Source organism: Vombatus ursinus, unplaced genomic scaffold (genome assembly GCF_900497805.2).
Source record: "Vombatus ursinus unplaced genomic scaffold, bare-nosed wombat genome assembly UNPS02014820.1, whole genome shotgun sequence".
Lineage (NCBI taxonomy): Eukaryota > Metazoa > Chordata > Mammalia > Diprotodontia > Vombatidae > Vombatus > Vombatus ursinus.
The window spans coordinates 21534610-21556632 of NW_020954598.1; the positions used below are offsets into that span (position 1 = coordinate 21534610).

At 39.2% G+C, this 22023-nt stretch overlaps 1 protein-coding gene across 1 annotated transcript in view; it reads right to left on the reverse strand.

The window, feature by feature from the left end:
• DOCK3 (dedicator of cytokinesis 3) overlaps nt 1-22023 on the reverse strand; it is a 392714-nt gene that overhangs the window by 87384 nt on the left and 283307 nt on the right. Inside the window, exons 15-25 of the mRNA XM_027837282.1 lie at nt 17184-17308; nt 15165-15327; nt 14534-14640; nt 13698-13869; nt 12314-12411; nt 9746-9829; nt 9366-9466; nt 8352-8433; nt 6239-6409; nt 2949-3141; nt 1086-1213 (exon numbers count right to left, since the gene is read on the reverse strand). Of these exons, the coding sequence (XP_027693083.1) occupies nt 1086-1213; nt 2949-3141; nt 6239-6409; nt 8352-8433; nt 9366-9466; nt 9746-9829; nt 12314-12411; nt 13698-13869; nt 14534-14640; nt 15165-15327; nt 17184-17308 (1424 nt within the window). The remainder of the gene's footprint in view (nt 1-1085; nt 1214-2948; nt 3142-6238; nt 6410-8351; nt 8434-9365; nt 9467-9745; nt 9830-12313; nt 12412-13697; nt 13870-14533; nt 14641-15164; nt 15328-17183; nt 17309-22023) is intronic.

A 22023-nucleotide genomic window follows, 5' to 3' on the forward strand; every position in this document is an offset into this window, starting at 1 on the left:
TAAAGAGTTTGCTAGCTCTTGCCTTAGAATTTCCCTTATCACCTTCCAGGTAACATTCATGCTATTTAGACTGAGTCTGAAATCTCTCCCCATCATACTGCACCTCTCTGAATCACCTTTGCCTTCTTTTACTCCTAACTGTTCAAACCCTGTACACTTCCTTCAAATCCTTTTTGTTTCCTCATCCCACTTCTGCCTTAACATCTTCTCTAGGGCCCTCCCATGGGCATAGCACAATGTATCACTCTTTGCATTCAGAGAACTTTCATTTAAAGTGTGATCCTTCCATCAAGCTTCCCTTGGTTTAATAAAATAATATAATTACCTATAACTGTGGTAATATTGTACATAATCTCCTGCTTTAGGTTTTGAAAGAAAGAAGGAAGAAAAAAAGAAAGAAAGGAGAGATAGGAAAAGGTAGAAAGAAAGGAACAAATGTTATGTTGAAGGCGTCATTCTTAAAGGATAGTTAGTTGTGTAGTTCATCTTTTTATTTCCTTACATCCCGAGTGAGCCAAGTTTGAGTCTTTTTAATTCTCAGTTTGCCCTGTACATGGTAGGTATTCAATAGTTATTAAATCAATATGTCTCTGCTTCTCTCTGACCTCCGGGCTCTCTTAAAGAACCAAAAGAATATACTTTCTTCCAGGAAAGATTTCAGCAACTTGGTCCAATCTCACTGAAGCCATCTTTGGGTGAATCCCTAGGAACTTACCAGAAATCCATAATTAATGTCTTTCAGGAAATATATAAGGAATATCAACATGAAACTTCACTTTCAGGTCCTATAGATAACTGCTGCAGAACTGGCAGGGGAACAAGGAATTCAGGAAGTGCCACCCTAGTAGAGATTTGTAGAAATGAAGTTTTCTTTTAAATGGAAAGAACACACTGTATTGAAAAGCCAGAAGGTGTGTGCATGTATATGCACACACATAAACAGAGAGCTCATTTACTTGAGCATTCTCTTATTGCTAAGAGAAGCTCCCCTGAATGGATAATGCACAGAGCAGCTCTTCTTGGTCTATGCCTGCTCATGGTAAAAACAGACTAGAGCTAGGCCAGTGGAAAAGGGAGCCCATTACCAACGAACTGGTCTTGATGATGGAGAAAATGCTGCTGAGGATCCCTGAGCAGATCAGCAGCTCCTTTTGTTGTCTTAGGTGTAAGTGGATATGATGAAGGACCACAGGGAGAAGGATGCGTCTGGATTCTGCAAGAAAAGAGGCAGAGAGCCCTAAGGTGATATTCGGAAGAGAGCTGGCCATTTGTGTTAGCCTTGCTTGCCCAACCAAGCAAACCTAACTGCTTGTCGGAACAAGTGACTTGTTTCTACGGCTTCCAAACAGAGGTAGGACTGGGTGATGAGTTAGGTCATTTGCTTTTTTTCTATAAGGGTCTGAAAGCCAAGTAGATACTTTTTTTTTAGGCAATTGGGGTTAAGTGACTTGCCTAGGGTCACACAGCTAATAAGTGTCAAGTGTTTGGTCTGAGGTCAGATTTGAACTCAGGTCCTCCTGACTTCAGGGCCAGTGCTCTATCTACTGTGCCACCCAGCTGCCCTCTAAGAAAATACTATTGAGCTTCACATTCCTTTTGGTGAGCCAACCTTTGTTTTTCCAACAGAAATGACAGACAAACCACTCCACTTCCCTTCTAGTCTCATTTCAAATGTTGCCTGTAATGAGCGACATGTGGTACAGGGTGAGTCAGGGGAGAGCTTCCGAATGAAATTGTTTCAATGACTAACTCTTAAATTAATAGCACATCTCATAGTGAAAAGTCCATTTAAATAGTACATCTGGCCTTAACTACATTGACTGGACATGAAGATTTGATGTGAATTACCATTTATTAGCAGGTGTGAATTACCATTTGTTCATATCAATCTAGTGCCAAGTGGCCATGCATACATATCTACTTATGCCCCTTCTCTATCACAGCTGCTAAGCACACAAGGGTTTCACCTCAATCTGTTACATTAAAGCTCTGTTTCAATAGCAATTAAAATGAGGGTACATCCTTTGTATATTGATAAGCCTTTGATAATCAGAACAATCTAATTGCCAAATTTTGTTCTCCTTCATGAATTTAGACAACTTTCTTTTTTTTCCTTTCTCCCAACATCACCTCAAGTCTCATTTATTCAGGGTATGACAGCATTAGAGCTGGCAGTGGGGTTCAGGAAACTTGTTTTCTCTAGATCAGAGGTCTTTAACCTAGAGTCCATGGACCCCTAAGGGGTCCAAGAACCGGTTTCAGTGGGTCTGGGAACTTAGATGAGAAAAATTGCATCTTTATTAACTTATAACTAAAATTTATAATTTCCTTCAATTGTGAATGTAAACAACAAATCATCGTTCTGAGAAGGGAGTGATAAGCTTCATCAGATTGCCAAAGGTTTCCATGATATAAAAGGGGTTAGTTATTAAGAACCCCTGCTTTCTAGATCATCTCTGTCCCTAACTCGCTGTTGACATCTATAGACCTTATTTTTTCCATCTATAAAATGTTGATAACAATATGTTCTATACCAAGTTCAGAACATTGATGTGAGGATGAAATAATGGACATAATGAGACAAAAATACTTCAGAAATAACAGTGCTACCTCCATGAAAATAGTACCAACCTCAAACTTCCAAGGAGAGCTAGTTCTAGATAGGAAGATGAGCATAGAATATTGGACCTCTAGTATAACTGGGAAGAAATGGGAGGGGTCTGACACACACACAGATTCCATCAGACTCTTTGGCTGATGCAGCCTTGGGGAAATTGTATCACCCAAGGAGACTGATGGGGTCTGTGCATGCACCAGCTTTATTATTATGATAAGAAAAAATATCACTCTGATAACAATTATTTGAAACATGCTAAAAGTTATTCATATTGCATATATATATATATATATACATACAATATATATACATATATATATATATATATTACCAGAGAAGGAAAACAGGCGGCTATCTACTGTGCGGGCAATAGACTGAAGTTTCACCACGTCCATGGACTGTCCAATGTGCACCGTACTGGGCATGCTCCCCAGAGTCCCTCTCACAAACTCTGCGACCTCCTGCACAGTGAACATCTGCAGCAGCTCATCAAAGATAGCAGGGAAAGAGTTCAGCAGAGCAGCCTGCAAAAATAAAACAAAGCTGCTATTATTAGTTCTGGTTGGATGTCCTGCCAGTCTGTTTGCAGGGATGATAGTCTATGGCAGCAAGGATTGGACTGACACGCTTGCCTTAACTTCTCCACTGGTTTGGAAAGAGTGCAGCTTATGGGACACATGATCCACTACTGGGCTCTGCTACCAGTTAGATGGCGTCACTCTTAATATGAAGTAGGAATGGCAGGAGCTGGTCTCTGGAGGAGGGCAAGACCTTACCTCTGAGCAGCTCACTGAGTGATTTCTTTGCCAGTGAAGAAGATTAGGAAAAAGTTCTAGGGCTTTTGTAACTGTTTTTATTCAGCAAGCATATAAGAAAAGACTCCCTCTGTTTGGAAGGCAAGCTCTCTGGCTCCTGAACAGATTTAGAGATGCATAAGCCTTCCAAAGGAAGTGGCTGGTGTCAGTACGGAGACTTGAAGCAGCTCTGTGTGTAACAGCTTAGGAGTCTGCTAGCCCCAGGCCTACTATGGTGAACTTGAAAGTTTCATACTTCTGTAGGAGGAATGAACTTATTTTCAATTATGCAAATAGAAGATTCTGCAAATTATCTCCTTCACAAGGAATTACCACCTCTCTCAAGGGTAAATCCAGAATGGTTAGAAGTTGGAGTTTTTCAGGCATGAAATTCTCTAAAGAGGATTGTGTTAAGGGCAAATATTGGAATTTCAGAGCTGGATAGAACCATCTAGCCAAGATCTTCATTTTATAAGCAGATAAGTCAAGGCTCACAGGGTTCAACTTCATGATGCAAAACATAGTATTTTAATACTTTCAATGACTGGATGCAGAGGAAGGAACAGATTTCCTCATTCCTAGCCCAGTGAATCTTCTACTACACTAAGGAGCCTTTTTATGGCATGACACAGTAACTCTGGTGACCCATGGATGTTAATTTAGTGTTGGAGAAAGTGGAGATAATTCTCACTGCATTCAAGACCTAGACAGAAATCATGACATCTTACAGATTCCCTAGACTGCCTTTATTGGATATGATTGTGGCCATGATCCCAGAGATCTGTCCAAATGGTAAAAAGCTCAGGGTTAGTCCCTTCTGACAGGCTGTAGCCTGGTGGCCTTTCATCCTATCTCAGGCCCAGGAGGGCAGGCTTAAGATTTGAGCCCCAAATTCAGAGTATCTCCACCTTATAAGGCCTGAAACTACCAAAGCAACTACAAAAGGGAGGAACACCATCTATGAAGGATGGAGAAGAGATTTATGGGACCACCAGGAGGCTTGTTTAGAGGCCCTTGCTTCTAATGAGTGACATTTGTTCTGTGGTGAGATAGGGCTGGCTGGAAGACTATTTGCATGTATAAATTTGACCTAAGATTTCTGAGGTTTCTGTTGGATGTCAAGACATCCCTTGTTCACAAGGGTCATTAGGCACCAGGTGCCTTGGGTAGCCAAGGCTATCTTTTCAATCTAACAGTATTTTCCTTTGTTGGGCACAAGGTCTTGTGAAAACAAGGTAACTTCTTATTATGGTTAGGACTGGGCTCAAATTATACCACTGAAAGTTTTCAGACATAGGGAGAAAAAAGGACAAGAAGTCATTGGTATTCCCAAGGGACCATCACACTCAAGTTTTTGTTCCTGGAAGTGTGAGCTCTGCTGTGCCTTGTTCACAGGGATGAGAGAGAGAAATCTATATGGATGAAGTCTCCTGTGCCACACATGCTTATGTCCTCTAACAGGCAAACCAGAGACATAAAGAAAGCTAGGGAAGCCAGTTCCAGCCCCAACAAAGCATTAGCATAGTGACAGAGCTGGCCTGAATCTCTGCTTATTATCCGGACAGAGCAGGGATGTGGGATAAAGGCATTCCTGAATTTTCTGCCAGTTTCCTGTATGCTCCCCAAGCTTATTCTCTGGCTAAGAGGAAGAGCAGTTGCCTTGGACCTATATGGAATGCTGGAGCAGCAGGAGCAGATGGGCTGGGGGAGGGGAAAGGGTCACTCAATTCAGCCACCTTGAAAGGTATGTAGGGGAGCTCTGACTTACAGAATTAAACGATGACCTTGAGGTGCCCCCACTGTTTTGTGAGGTATAATTGCCAGCTCTGTTCACCTGTCTTACGAGGCTGAGGGCCCTAGGTGGCAATTGGGGGCAAGGGGTAATGGGGCGGCAAGTAGAAAACAAAAGGCAGACATTTCAAATATTAAATATGACAGGATTTCCACATATAGAGTTGTCTGTATCAAGGTGATGAGGAAAGCTATTTGATTTCTTTTCAGGAGGAATGGAAACCAATTGGACATTTCTTTTAGCAGACTTGCTTCAATGGTACATTCCTACTGTCAAACCGGCCCCACAGTCTTATTTCTCTTACTGCTATTCTTATAACAATGCAAAAAAAAAAAGACTGAGTGGATTCAGGGAGAAGATGTCTCTAACAGGTACCAATAAGCAAACACACTTATTGTCTAACCCTGACTACCATACCTTTTGGCTAAGGATTTCCAGTTATCTTCTGCTAGAACTGAAATGTGCTGATGCAAGGCCATTAACTCACACTTTGATTAATAAGAGGATTCAAATACCCAATATATTGAGAAAGATTTTTGTGACCAAGATACTGCTAAAAACTCTAAAGTCATCTAGTCATTGCAAGTTAAGTCTGAAGAGTCTAAAGAGGGAGAATAAAGTTGTATTCATTTTTTAACTGAATTTGTGATTTCTTTGATATTGGGAACTTCCAATAGGGAAATTCTCAATGCAGATTGGCAATTGTTCTGAAACTTCTGTTTGTTAGGGAGATGTTGTGGGCACTGGGAGATTAAATGACTTGCCCAGAGTCACCTAGTCAGTACATGTCAGAAGAGGGACTTGAACCCTGGTTTCTTTGGTTTTGAGGCTGGCTCTCTAGTGACAATGTCATACTGTCTCTCCCTCCATTCTTTACTAGAAATCTGTTCACCTGGAAACTAATGCATACTACATTGCACAATAAATCAGAATTCTCTGCAGAAGTGCTTCCATTTGAGCAGTGGGAACACCAAAGAAACTATCCATTATGACTAAGAATCAGTCAGATCTGGATCCAGAACTACACCTACTAACCTGTGTGAAAAGGAGTGTTTCAGAGCTTCGGCTGTCCAAGCTCAGGACAAATCGGATGGACTGGAAAAGTTCTTGGATGCTGGATCGGAATTGTTCTTCTTCCATTCCACATGTAGCTCTGGAGTAAAGTATCCGAGACTGGACAATGAACTTAAAAAGGTATTCCAAAGCCTTAGGGAAGCAAGAAGACAGTGAAAATGAGAGCTATAAAGAGATACAGGAATGGAACCAGGTAGCAAAATAGCAGAGTTAGAAAATTAAAATTTGGTGCAATGTAAAATTACAATGGGTAGAACTGCATTTTCTTTTATAATGTATTTTCCAAAAGACAACTCTCAAAGTGGTGATAAAGTTGATTGCCTCTTTCTTATAGGTGAACTCATCAAATGGCTTTAAAACTATTTTCTTGGGTACTGGTATTATGGAACCATGGACTAATATTGGAAATATTTGGATAGAAAAAAAAGGAAGAAATCTGGGCCATGTAAAAATTAAGTTTCTGCTAATTTCTTTTAATGGGTTTGGGAATAAGCAGCACCAATAAAAATGATGGTAATCCTACTTTGAATTTATATATTATTTTTATTTGAAGGAGTAAAGGTATCATCTTCTCTTCAAGAGAGTAGCCTAGGGGCTGGCAGCGGTATTTCTATTTTACACTCATGGGAACAAAAAAATGCAGTGAAATGACTTGTTCACAGCAGGCTGAGCCCACATCCCAGGTCTTCCATTCCTCAGTCCAGCTGTTTTGCCACAAATAGTTCATAAACAACATGAAAGATAAAGGCATCTAATTTGTTTCTGGAGCTGAGCTGGGGTTTGTGATCTCCCATAATGTTTAGCTATGTCCACAAGCAAAAGGAGCCTTTTGAAAAACAGGATAAAGATGGAACAACAAGTTTGCTGATCCAAAAAAAAACCCAGCTTTCCTAAGATAATTGAGACTCTTGGCAGACAATGAAGTCAAAGAGACATCAGGAAGAAACTCATCCAAAAAAGTGAGGATGGAACAGTTGATTAAAATATATAAAAGAAAACTCTGTTCTCAAGCTCCAAATATGGCCTGCTTATCTGTCAATGGGCTAGCATAAGAAAATTCAATCTTCTGCTGCTCATGCAGAGCTATCTTGGCACTGAGGTCTCTATCACGGGAAAAAATTGCCTTCGAGTCTTTTCGGACCAGAAGATTATTAAATTAGAGTCATAGTATAATTCACTCTTTGCTACATGTGCTACAAGCAGTCTTTTAACTACTGGCCTGTACAGGCCTAATAAAGTTTATTATTTTCCAACCCTTGGAAAGTAGAATGAAATAAACACAGTATCTCTATGTGAGTGAACTATGACCTTAAAGAAAAGAAATATAAGACTAGTAGTTAATTAATACTGACGGGCAAAAAAGTACTTTGAAGTATAGGGTTGTGGAATTATCAACATTGGCTATTCGTTTAAGAAGTATGGTAAAAAAGAAAAATCTGAAAACCCCCATAAAGTTTAGCATAACATGAACTGGTTGTTTTTAAATTGTTTTGGTAATTCTTAATCTTTAAATTTTATTTACAAGTTTAAATTTCAGCCCTCTGTCAAACAACTCCTTAAAATCTGAGTATGCCTTATATAGCATGTATTCCATAAGGATAAGTGAATGAGGCAAGTATCAGGTCAACCACTTTCCAAATGCATTCAATTTTCAAAAATAGGCAACAAAAAGTATTAAGCTGTGAAAACAATCTAAATCATGTACCTATGGTCCAACTTATGAACTGGAAAAAGTGCATTTTTTATGTATCAGGAAAAATTTTCATTTTCCTGATACATAGCACATAGGGTAATGCCAACTGACAGATCTCAATAAGGAGGTCCCCCTTTACTACATTACTTTACCATTAACTTTACCACTGATGGTTACATCACTTGTGAGAATCACTGTTTTAATGAATAGAAACAAGAATCTCAAAGATAAAATTTGCTAAGGGAAAGAGTGGGACAAGACCTACATTTTTATAAAATAACATTCTTTGCTTTCCTTCTGGAAAGAGAATCAAAATAACAGGGTAAATGTGATAATTTCTGAATATCATTAGGCGAATCATTTAGACCCAATGATACCTACCCTCATGGCCTCTTGAATATGGTCCTGTCGAACGAGTTCTGCTGAGCGGTCCATGTACCACTTTAAACAACGGATTAGTTCTCTGTGGAGAAGACACATGGATGAAAATCCTCCTTTACTGTTGAGGTGGCAAAGTTTGAAAACTTGGGGCTGGCAGCCTTTGATTTAGAATTATGGGATGTACTGAAGGCTGTCCTTTGCCAAATGCAGTGAATGGTTAGAGGTAAAAGGTAGATTTATGATAGTGATGCATAAACGTGTGATGGGAAGGATTATTAAGAAAATGTTCTGGTGCAGAATTAGTAATCAAGTTTTAAATCACTAAAATGTCAATAAATCAACTTTAGGGATGAAGATAAAAAACCTCCCTGATCTTAAGAAATGATATTCTACTGGTGGAATTTTAAGTCCACAACTGGCCATGGGTGAGATAATTTTGTTTTCACTTCTAAAATCACAACACACGGATGGTTTCCTATTTTACCTCTTCATAAAGACTGGCAGCATTATTTAAACTGTGTATTTGTGATGCAGTTGGTTATTAATTTGATTCACAATCTGCTGTATTTCTTCCACAGAGAGAGAGACTTTTTCTTGGTTCTTCTCATATTGGGTTGGGAAATTAATGGGATATGGGATATTGGAGGAGGGCCATTTTGGACAAATTGTTTTTGTGAGCAGCCATCCTCATAATTTTCTGGTGGTCATTCTGGGAACATTTCATCATGGCAAAGAACAGTCTGACCTGTGGCTAACCAATAATGTTCCTGACCTCTTCTGGTTCTAGTTCTGGGAAACAGGATTAGATCTAGATTTCAAATGCCTCTTCCTTAGGAAATCAAGATACTTTAAGAAACATTTATTTTAGAAGATAGATAAATTATTTCACGAAGCTTTGATATTAAATACCATCTGACCTTTGATAAACCACTAAACTAGGATTTTGATCCCTTTTACACAAAAGGCAAAAGATCTCGCAAAAAAGCAGATAGATGATGGTCAAATGGGGCTTACTTGTATGCCAATGCTCCAGCAAAGTGCTTCTGGATGTACGTGTCCATCACAGGCCGAAAATGGAAATACTTGCTGTCCCGGAGCAGATTAATGATGAACACCTGAAGGAGATTACAGAAGAGCATCATGACTCATTAAGAGAATTAAACATAACCCCTTGAAGGTGAGGGGAGTGGACATTCTTGATTTATTTAAGGAACAGTGATACATTAATATTTTATCTACTTGTACGTATAAATATTTGATTTCAGCTCTGTCTCTCCGAGGGCCATGGGCCTCTATCTTTAGACCCTGAGCTCCACCCTCCTCATCAGTGCTCTAAAGCAGAACTGAGACCTTGGAGATGACATCGTTTTATATACCTTGGGCTGGGTACTTACCAGGGACTGAAAGACCAAAAGACCATATTTTTCAGTATTATCATCCAAAATCACAAATAGTGTGTCCAAGATGTCTTGCAGGAACTGAAAGAATACCAAGAAACAAAGGGGATTAGTTTCAAACACCCTAGTTCATTTAACTCCTTACAAAAAAAAGGAAAAACCCAGTACTTTAACTGGGCAAATTCTCACAGGAACTCAGAACCAGTATTAAAAAAACTACTAGATTAAAAAAAAACCACAAATAGTGCTGAGAGATAACTTGAGTGGGAGAGGTCTTTGGGTATCTGAAGACATTAAATAAAAATTTCTTGAGGAGTCCTATCAAGGTTCTACTTTTCTGAATGAATGGTAAATTCATTGGTTATAAATGCTTTATGGTTTATTAAGAAAAGGTAAAGACCTAAAGATAGGAAACATACACATAAACAACTTGGAAATGAAGATGAAACAATGAATTCTTTATTAGCTCTAGATTTTCCTGCAATCTTCTTGATGAAATTCTCTGTGGCTCACATATCCTCATAACAAGCTAATAATCTCTTGGTCAAGACAAATAATGTTAAAGCAAGGAGTTTGATCGTAAGCAAACAAATAATTCATTTCTATACAAAAGGGTTCAACTTTATGATGCAAAACATAGTATTTTGGTAACTAGAATGGATGTTATAGCTTAGCCATATCATACCAGCTGCTTCTATTGTATACGACTCTAACAGACTATGCACATTTATAACAAAAGCTTTTTTAATAAAAAATAAAGGACCTAGGGAAGAGGAAGTAGTTAGGAAAAGAGAGTTTCAGGTGAAGGCAGGAGATCTGGCAGGATGGTTACTTTTGATCTAGAGCATTTATGGTTCCAAGACAAGGAAAAAACTCAACCAAGGCAGAATATGATAAGAATTGAGAGGTGCTATATTCCTGTAAAAAGGACAAAATTAGATGAAATGGAGCTAATATTCTGCTGGTCAAAATCCAATCCCAGAATGGCAGTAGATTCTAGCAGGTTTAAGATGAGTTAATGATGCCAGACTGAGATCTACTGCAACAATGTGCTTCTTTCCATACAGACTCCCTACTGCAGGCTTCTTTTGTGAATATTCCTTCTGGACTTATTGGTTGATATATTTTCTTGTAAAGAAAAATGTGCCCAGGGTATGCAGGAATTTATCTTAATGGCAGAAATCCAATACGATACTGTAAGAACTTTTTTTGATTCTATAAGAACTTAAAAATAATTATACCAATCTGGTCACTTGTTGAAAATGAAATTCAAAATGAGTCTCTGCAAGCAATAGAGTAGAAGACAGATTTTCAAAGTCTGTTTGATTTGGAAAAAGACCGAATTCAATCCTATTCATGGATTGAATCTCATCTTCTCGTGCTTTTTAAAAAGCATGTTGTAAGTGACCTCCCTGGGCCAATTTGGTGCCTGGTATGTAAAAAAGCTCCCCAGACAGAGGGAGAGGCAGCAGGACAGAATACAAAAACGATGGGTCTGAAGTTTGAGGATCTCAGTCTGATCCATCTAGAGCTCCTTCTTACCACCTATGAAAACCTGGATAAACCTTCATCATTTATGAAAAGAAGGGTGGGAGAGACTTTAGGATCTCTACAATCCCTTCTAGTACTAAGCATATAAACCTAACAAATGTTTATTAAGGCAAACTGACAGGTACAATCATGCCCAAAGACAGACAGGGATGAATGAGATCTTTTAGGATACATTTCAGACCCCAAATTCCATACTTAACTTCTGAATCTCAAAAGCATTTCAATTAAAAAAAAAAAAGGATTTTATTAAAATTCATTGTGTAGGGCCACATCCTTAAAAGGAAGGTTCATCTTAGCTTTAGTGAGTGGTGGAGGCATTTCTGGAGCCAAGAAAGGACAAGTATTCATTCTAGATTATATAGGAGTTCTGAAAAGAATCCTGGACTGGAAGGGTAGCTTGTTGTGGTGTTACCAATCCTCTCTGGGCCAGGAGCTGGGAATTGTAGCTAAGCGCTTCAGTCTCAAAGTGATCTGAGAAAAGTAGCTGTCTTCACATGGCTCCTCTGGATCCAAGGTGGAGGGGAAAGAAGAGTTAGGGACTACCTGAGCAAGTGGTAGCTAAGGCAGTTATTTAATTAGCTTTTACTGAGAATGATAAGAAAAAATGGTTAGACATATAGTTCTTTTGAGAAGGAGGCTAACAGAGCAAGAAAGACAGCATTTTATCAGCACTTATTTTGAGAAGAAAATGTACAAGACTTCGAGAAAGCAAAGCTTTCAAATGTTGATTTAAAAAGGTGGCAAAAAAGGCGGCAAAATTATTCAGGGGGAATAGCACATTAAAAAGAAAGAGCAAATTTAACCAAAAGCAAGCAGGTCCCCCCTCTTTACCTAACATGTTGTACTCTGGGATAATGGCAATACCAATAGAAGTTTAAAGGGAGTTTTGAGCATGATCACTAGAGGGAAGGGCAAAAAGATATTTTTTCCCCTAGACCTTTTGCTCAAATAGCACGTGCACAATCTCTAATGTAAAGTCAAAGTTAAGGCCTAGAGGTAAGACTGTGTGAATACCTTAACGATTTCCTCCCCACTGACATGCCGGAGGCGCCCCAGAATATCCATGATTCGGTCTGGATAAGCCTTCCACTTCAGCAAAGCAAGGAGGTCCACTATAAATCAAAAGAACAGCGCTCCTTTAGATAATGGTAATAACTGACATTTGTACAGCACTTTAAATAATTTTTAGAGTCTCACAATATTGTGAAATAGGTATTAAAGATATTTTCCCCACTTTACAAAGGAGAAAACCAGGGATCAGAGAGTTAATCAACTTTTTGTGGTCACAAAGCTAGTAAATTTTAGAAGTTATCACACCTAACAAATTGTCAAAGATGATAAAAGATGGGACCGGTCAATGTTGGAAGGATTGTGGAAAGATAGGCACCAAGACACACTCTTGGTAGAACTATGAATTGGTTCAAGCAATTTGGAATTATGCTAAGAAAGCAGCTAAGTGTCTATACTCTTACCCAGAGATCTAGGCTAGGCATGACACATACCCCTAGGAGATCAATGATAGAAAGAAAGGGCTCATATATGCCAACAGATTTATAGTAGCATTTTCTGTGAACTGGAACTGGAAACAAAGTTGATTTGCATCAGTTGGTGAATGACTAAATGAGTTGTGTGGTTCCTGAGTGGAATGTGGTATAAGAAATGATGAATACAGAAAAACAGGGGGAGACTTATGAACTGATGTAAAGTGAAGTAATCAGAACCAGGAAAACATTATATATGATAACTACAATTATGTAAATGGGAAAAATAACAAGCACAAGACAATGGAAACTGAATGTTATGAAATTATAAAGAGATAACATTGAGAAATGTAGATGATGTAAAAACAAAAGATATCAATAAAATATATTTAAAATAACAAAAATGATTTTAAAATATTAGAAGCGGGGTTTAAATCTTGTTCAAATTCCAATTCTGTTACACTATTCACTACACCACACACTACAAGTGATAATCAGAAACACCAACCGAAGGACATATCAGATACCACTACGATGTCTGATTTAGAGCTTAATTTCTGTTTCTCCAACAGGATGAACAAAAGACCTCAATAGGCAGTGAAATTCCCTCAACCCTTTGTGAAAGGGATGGCAGTGTCTGAGAGGGCATCTTGAGGGCTGAATGCACCCAAATAATTAAATTTGGAATTGAACTTAATTCAATGTGCATTTATTAAACATCTAACGTGCTCTGCAGACAAAGAATGAGGAAAAATCTAAATGGTCATAAAGGTCCTTTCTCTCCTATCTTGCACATACCCAGTGAAGCAAAATCAGTAAATAAAATGTAGCTGACAGTTCTGACCCTGTAGAAAGCCCCAAGTTGGACTGCCAAGAACCCCATGGGGTTAGTATGGAGTCCTGGTTCATTATCATACCATTTTGAGTGAGTTTGGTGGAAGACAGCTGTGTGGAGATAGAGAAGGTCTCTTTAGTGCTGCGCTGGAAGATGAGGCTGGAAGGAATGTTGGGACAGCCATTGTAGTCTTCTTTGCAGCATGGAAGGCCCAGGTAGAGTGCATGGTTATTAAATGTACTATTCTCATCACACTGCAGTTATAGAGAAAAGACAAGACATATCAGCTAAGAAGTTCCTTTAGCCATTCATCATATTCATGTCTTATTAGCAAAATCCAGTTACCCAGAAAATCTAGCTCTTGAATGACCTCATTCCCTTGCAGTCTGACATACTTAGCTGTATGTATCCCAGAAAGGATGGTTTCCTGTTCAAACCTCTTTCAAGTCCACCAGAGTTTCTAAGAACCATGGAGTAGAACATACATCTGGTCACAAAGATGACCGTTGTTCTTCCCAGTGAAAGAGAGTGCCTTAGACTGTCCACTGTGCTTTTAGACACTATATTATCAAGAACTGAAGCTGCGGGTGTTGTAGAGCATCTATGCCCACACCACCACCACCGTCAGCAAATTTTGCTATGGACACCCAAGACAGAGAACAAAAGATTCACCATCACAATTTGTGGAAAGAAAAGTGAATATCACATGGATAATACAGTTTCATCCCTCTGGCTAAAGCATTGCTCTTAAAACATCTGGATTCTCCTCAATTTCGTGTGGATGTGTGTTTAAAAATATATATATATCTATGTGTATATATATATATATATATACTACAAAGCACTTCAAAGAGAAATGGCCACAAGGGGGTGGCTTACAATGCAGTCCTTAGTTTGGGTGGGTTTGAGGACCCCTACCTTATAGACGTAGAGCTCGTGGATGTCATCTGACAGGGTGGTACCATCATCTCGCATCAGAGGAGTGAATGCAAAGCCAAACAGTTTCTTCTCTCCTTTGTCTTTTGCTATAATAAGAATCAAGGGATGAAGATTGGTTATTTTTTTCCTTTATCTTGCTTCTCAAATAAAGTCTTTTCTTGAACTACAACAGCTCCCATTCTTTTTGCTCTTCAGGCATTTCCTGGACTCAGGTGTGAAGAGGATGGCAAAGAAAGGACTCAGCCAGTTCTTCACTTACGCCTCTAGGTACCTAATCTTTCTAGACCCAAACTGCTACTCTTAATAGGACAGAACTCTGAAGGGGGAAGTTAAACAACTGCCACAGGAAAAAATACCCTGAGGAGAAGTGAGTTTCTCAAAGAAAATGAAGCTGGGGATTATCTACTTCAACAGAAGGGCCTCTATCTGACATCCTGGCTGTGGGCCATTTCTTCTGAAAGCTAGAGGAGCAATTTCTGACAATATTGTATCCCTTGAGTTCTGGCTTCTTGTAAACCTTCCCCCCTGTGCTTCAAGACAGTCATGTCCTCATGGTGAAGGGAGCCATTGCTAGCGCTCTTTAGGGAGGCCATTAGGAAGTTGTACTCACTAGAACAATGTCTGAATTCAAAGCGCAGGTGGGAGCCCCGGAACCTATCTATAGGGATGGGTAATTTGATGATTTCCCCCCAGCGAGGGCTGTTACTATGGTAGAGGACAAAGGAGTGATAAGAAGTCCTGCTGGGCTCTCCTGAGCCAAGGCTGATGCAGTCCTAGAATAAAGAATACAGAGAGTCAACATCCAAAGAAAGGTTGGTTGAAGGACAAAGTAGGAAGTGATAGCCCAGACACAAAGGTCAGTCCTTGTATTTTTGGGGAGTGCTTCATTTGGAAATGACTCCTATTCTTTCACTTAATTCTTACTCTCTACCATCCCAAGGGTCAAAAAAAGGAGAAACTTCAATTCCATGGAATCTGACATTCTTAGTAGCAAGTTTTAAAGTTGTTGCTAAATCTTTGTGCTCACACACTAATAGGATGATGATTCCTCAGGATGTTAATTTGGGACAGAAGTGACCTAAGTATAGCTGCCTAGCAAACTGAAAGAAAATGGACATTATGTTTGAAGCATTAATATAGACTGTTCATTCTGATTCAGAAAAGAAAACCCCAAACTGTATAGGATAGTGGAATACTAAGAAATCAACAGCATGGGAGATTTCATCAGATTAAAAAAAGTCAATGAACAAAATATAGGAAGAAAGCACCTATTTCTACCGTTGCACAATGTTCCCAAATAAACCTGCTGTTTTGAGCTTTCACACAGCACAGGGAAACCAAACTTGAATTGTTTTTTGGAGACAGACCTGAGAAAGTTAAAAAGTTGGACATCTCTGGGGTTTAATTTTGCTGAAACTTCCAAATTCTAAAACCAAAAAGTTTCTGTATAAAGACTTGGCATAAGGCTCTTCTCTGGAATGTGAGGCTTTTTGGATTGCCCAAGTAAAAGATGCTGCTCTGAGTCAATACCAACACTATGGAACAAGGCCTGGAGGCTCCTCTTACCCAATGCACCTTTCATATTGGGGCGTTATAAAGACCATTACTCTATAGCTGGATATTTTTTTTAAAAATCAAACATGGGGGCAGCTAGGTGGCACAGTGGATAGAGCACCAGCCCTGGAGACAGGAAGACCTGAGTTCAAATCTGGCCTCAGACACAACCCTTACTAGCTGTATGACCATGGGCAAGTCACTTCACCTCAACTGCCTTGCCAAAAATAGAATGAAATAAAAAAATCAAACATGAATGATTTACTTCTACCATTATTATCAACTTTAATTTCCATTTCTCTTCAGTCTTTATGAGATGGTTTTGATTAACTTCATTTACCTTCCATCTACGTAACATTAAACTATTACATTGACAGTTTGATAAATGGATATAACTTCAAGCATAAGCAATGTTCCAAATCTCTCCTATGGTTGCCTCATCTTTAGATGAGTAACCTAGGGGTGTTGGAGGAGATGGCAGATTTCTTCATGGTAAGGACTGAAATGAAATCCTATTGTGGAATCCAGTATCCATTCAGAAACAATGAGCTTACACTCAGGGTAGCTCCTCAGAGCCACAACGTTGTACTAATAAACACCTAAACTATCAGTGGGTCAGCAACACTACCTAGACTTGACTGAAGACAAAATTCAGTTCACTGAAGTCACTTGAGGAAAAGAAAGCTGAGGGAAACTTAGTGGTTATCAAAGGGATAAGAGGGGACTGGATAAGGGGAGTAAGGAGGTGCTCTTTTTCTTCCCATGGAATACGACAAAAAAGAACGGGTTCAAATTATGGGAGGGAAGACTTATGTCAGCTATTCAGAAGAACTTCCGTAAGGGTTGTGACAGAATAAGCTGGGTTACCAAGGGAGATTATAGAGTTTCCTTTAGAGATTAAACAAACAAATAAATACATATGAGCAGGTGACTACCTATCAGGGATGGTTTGAGGACAGACTTGCTTCAGAGGAAGGGATATGAACCAGATGAGCTCCTGCAGGGCATCCATGCCTTCTAGTTTTATGTCATTGGCCATGCAAGTCTCAAGCATGCCGTTAGTTGCTCTCCTTACCTTTAAAATTTCTCCGTCTGCATAGAGAACATACATGGTCACTTCGATATTCTTTTGCACACTCTTTCCACCCCTCTCGAAATCTCCCTTTTCCAGGGTTAGGTAGAGGTCATTTCGGATATCACCTGTGGTGAAAGAGAAATGAAAGCTTCTCACAAGGAGCAGAAGCTATGGGACCTCATGATGATGACAGAGAACAGGCCTCCCTGTGTTGTTCCTCTGAGGTATGTGCCGGCACCCAGTGCATTGCAAGCCAGGGGTCAATAACCATGGACATTCCAGTATCAATGAAGCAGAGTTTAGGGTGGTTAGTCATGTTTTCTTTAAGTGTTAATTCATTCACTACACTGTGACTTGAGGGGAAAAAAAAGGTCTCCTGGCCTAGAGGTGGATAATCAGGTTATTAGACCTTCCAGTGGAACAGCCTAAAATGACTATCAAGCTTTAAATTGGAGGAGATTTTGGAAACCCTGGGTAAGCCCAATTATCCCTAACCCACTAACTTTTTCTTTCCCTCACCCTGCAAACCTACATCCAGAGCTTCTCTTGCTCCTTGGAAAGGTTGTTTGCAGTTCAAACCTCTCTTTCTCCTGTGCAAGAATACCAAGCCTCTTTCCTGCTAGATTCTTGGCTCAGAAGCTGGTTCCATGCAGCTGTGCCAGGCAGAGGGCACTGGGCATGCCTGCCAATTTTTCATCACCTTGTTTGCAAGTGTTCTTGGAGCAGATGATTATATCCAGAAACACAGATGCTAGGTCAATGGAGGCAACATTCTGTCAACCCCTTGGGGTATCAGCTTCTCTAACCTCCAGTCTATTTGACCAGTCTTTACTCGGATATATGAGAGGCAGTCTCAAATTCACAATAGTCAGAATAATATGGTTGTCCTTGGGGGGATGCTGATGGAAAGGAAAGCAATGGCAGAATACTTGCTGATTATACACGTAAATACATACAAAATGTTCGTATTTAGGCTGCCCCAGCTTCTAAATTTAACACCTAGCAAAGTTTCTTCCACATATTCTAAAAGAGGGCTCATGACTTTCAGGAAAAATAGGCAAGGCAAGAAAAAAATATCTTCAAAGAAAGAAAACGGCAAAAAATAATGGATAAGGCAAAATGGAAGGTGAATTAGCAGCTGAAGAAACCCAGTAATGAGGCAATGGAATGTTCTGATAACAAAGGTGGAACCAATTCAGGTTGTCAGGTTTTAATACCTCCCCTCCTCCATCTTCGCCCTTGGAAAAACTGATACATTCTAATCTGTTTATTGACTATAACTACAATGAGACAAGAAGTTCTATTTTCTGGCACTTTGAGAACTTTCTGGGTTGGTCACACATTCCAGACTCCTTTTATATTTTATATAAAAACTCAGATGTTCCTGCCCCTTTTCTACACTGACCACACCTGAAGGTTGATGGATTGCTAAGACACTGGCCAAGCTGTTACCTGTTTGTAAGAACAAAGCTGCCCTGGGGGCTGAGCATGCAGGACGATCACATGTTATCAGAAATGGGTACATTTCTTTGGGAGGGGCCATCATATGAATGGGAATAATAGCACTTTCTATGACTTAGATTAGTCTCTGAACCTTGACGAAGTAGAGAAATGCTGCTTCTTAAATTCACTATCAGGGATCGGGAAATATTAAAGCTCAAAAAAAAAGGAAAAAAAAAGAAAAAAAAAGAAAAAGCCAGTCCATGACAAATGAACAGTATGCTTCTCAGAAACTAACCATAATATGTATTTAGAGGCTGATCATGATGTGTATCTATAAACTGACCAAAATATACATTCATAAATTAACTAAAACTTATATTCAGAAGCATGTCAGAAACTGACTATAAAGTTTATTGATAGACCTAACCAAAATATACACTCAGCGATTGATCATGAGGTATAGGCAAACCGACCATAAGGCAAGCTCAGAAAACTGACGGTAAAGTATTTCCAGAAATCTCATAAGCATTTTCTAGAGCTTGTGAAAGCTAAAATGTCTCCAAGACTACAGTAATCTAATTCAGTTACCCACGAAGCTACAATAAAGGGAAAATTACAAATTTATTTCTAATCGGGTCACCGTTTCACAATGTAGGGTAAAGGAAATAATGAGCTTGTTAGGAAATAAGCATATAAATTCAATCACCAGTTAAGGAAAAACACCTTTCACTTACTGGTTTAAGTTTCTAAAAATTTACACAAAGTGTCAAAATTCTCTATAGACATAATATTTATGCTCTTCAATGCACATGTAACTATTTGGCAGGTCAAATGGTCTAAACTGTAGACTATCCCTACATCTTCATCTGCTTCTATTCATCTTGTCCTGCCTGACCTCTGCTCAATGACATCTTTGTTAGAGATTAAATGTGTTAGAAAAAAAAACTGTTAAAACCAAGGTCTCTGTGGAGCATCTCTAAAGTCAGGAGATGATAATGGCACTCGCTGCAAGGGTCTAATGACACAGTAGGAGATGCACCCAGTCATGTGATGTGGAAACCATCAAAAGGCCTCCTTGCCCAAAATATCTTTCCTGTTGTCCTGCCATGTTCCCGAAATTACTATCATTAGGATCAGGCATTTGGGTGTAGGTAAGGCATTATTTTCAGACAATGGCACGGTTCCTGTTAAGTGGAACAGGTCTTACATGGGATGAGAAATGATTCTTTTCAAAACTCACCTGTGCATGGGAGAAAGGGCAGCTATGTGATGATAGGAGCTAGGGAAGAGCAATCTGAAATATGGAATGAGATAGGTGAGAGCAGGGCCTTGGAGAGACATAAAGCAGGTTACGGCAGGCCCAGGCAAGCACAAAGAGGAGGTGGAAAAGGATGTCAGGGGTATGTGAATGTGTATAGGGAGGGTGGGGTGGGACAGAAGGAACAATGTAGACAAACTTCACAGAATCTCAGACAGCCCTTTCCTTACTCAAACAGAAATCCTCTCTACATCATTCTCAACAAATGTTCCATCTCTCAAAGAACTCCCATGATAGGTAAGGCATGACTACCTAAGGCAGCCCATTCGCCCATTCCATTTATGGACAACTTTGACAGTTTAACAATTTTGTCAAGGGTTGGCTCTACTAATAATCCTTTCTTTAGAGAGTGATTCCTCCTGGAGACTTGTTTCTTTTCCTAACTTTCTTCCATTTCCTCAGACTGGTTGACCAATTCATGGCACCTCTAGTCTCTCCTTCATCGTCCTCCATTTTATTCAGCACTTTCTATATAGCAGGTGCTGAATAGATATTTGACAAATAGATGAATGAATTTTTTTTACCAGAACCTCTAAGACAGCTAAAACCTATTTCTCATGAGGAGAATCAGAACAAAATACTAAAGTGACTACACGGCCTTTCAAAGCTAGACAGTTACAGAAATGATGGCTGTCAACACTACTTCTGTTCATGGGAGGATGGAATTTCAGAGAGAGTGTTAATAAACAACAGCTTCACCACAAAGGGCTGTCTCTGTTCACCACTTCATGTCAAAGAAGTTTCTGAGAAGTCTGTCATATACGGCCATCATTAATGGGTATAATAACTATAACACTACAATCTGAAGAGGGCCAGATAAAGAAAAATGCACCAAAAAACTTCTAAAGTCTTGGTTTGTTTTAAAGCCTACCTGTCACAATAGCGTAGGTCTTAACAAAGGTGAAAATTCTGGTTTAGCAGATGGTACACTTGGTTAATGGTGCCACGAAGGAACAAAATGGTTATTCCATAGGTTGAGATAACAATAATGGACTGTTTGATTTTTATGGCCAGAACTGTCTCTATCAAGATGAATACTACTATGGCAAGATGAGAGTTCCTTAGCTTGGGCCATCTATTGCATTTCTTTCTTGTACCCAACTCCATAGACAATTCAGAACCAGTTAGGTCTAGTTTAGGGACTAACTCAGCAATCACAGATTTTTGCCAGAAGCTTCATCCAGGATATTTTAGACATTATCTGAGTTTTGGTTCTCAGGAAGCAGTGTGTTGTCATGGGAAGGTCACAGTCCTAAGAGCTGGGCTCAAGGCCTACAACCTCTGCTCCTTACTATATAACTTTGCACATATCACTTCCCTCCTCAATCAAATGACTATGATTTCTGCTCTGCCTCTCTGGCAGGGCCACTGGAAGATTCACATGAAATAATGCATGGAAAAATGCTCTGTAAACTGTAACAGTTGTATATGTAATCATTATTATATATATATGCTATATATGTTATCATTATTATTAATGGGGAACAGGTTAGAACTGAATTTTTGGATATTTGAATTTAGGAAACTGATCTTTCCAGTATTAACCAATGGGTCAATTAATTTTTTCCTTAATATGGTTTAACAAATATTAACTAAACACCTATCATGTGTAAGGTATGGTGCTTGCCTGTGGGAACCAAAAAAATGGATGATTACCCAGTTTCTGTTCCTTTAAGGAATTCAGACCTTACAGGTGAAGTTTCTGAAATACTCACTGACCCCACAGAAGAGTATTGAGAGAAATGATTATTAATAACCAATAAATGAAGAGATTCAGAGTTTCCTCCTTTTCTAAAGTCCTCATTTAAAGAACATAGTCTCTGAAGGTTGAACTAACTTTCTCCTTAGTCATGGTCAGACCTCATCCAACCTTACAAGGAATCTCTAATCTGAGATGAATTCCTGCTCATTGTGCTCCACTCAAGCAAGTCTGGGTGAAGGTAGATCCTCTGTCTAGATTGCCCAAGGCTGGGAGTAGAGACAGTCTCTTTGTCACTCACAGCCCTTCACTGGAGTGAGCTTACTTTTCTTTGTAAAGTCCACCTCTCATTAATTTTTTTTTTTTTTTTTTTTTTTTGT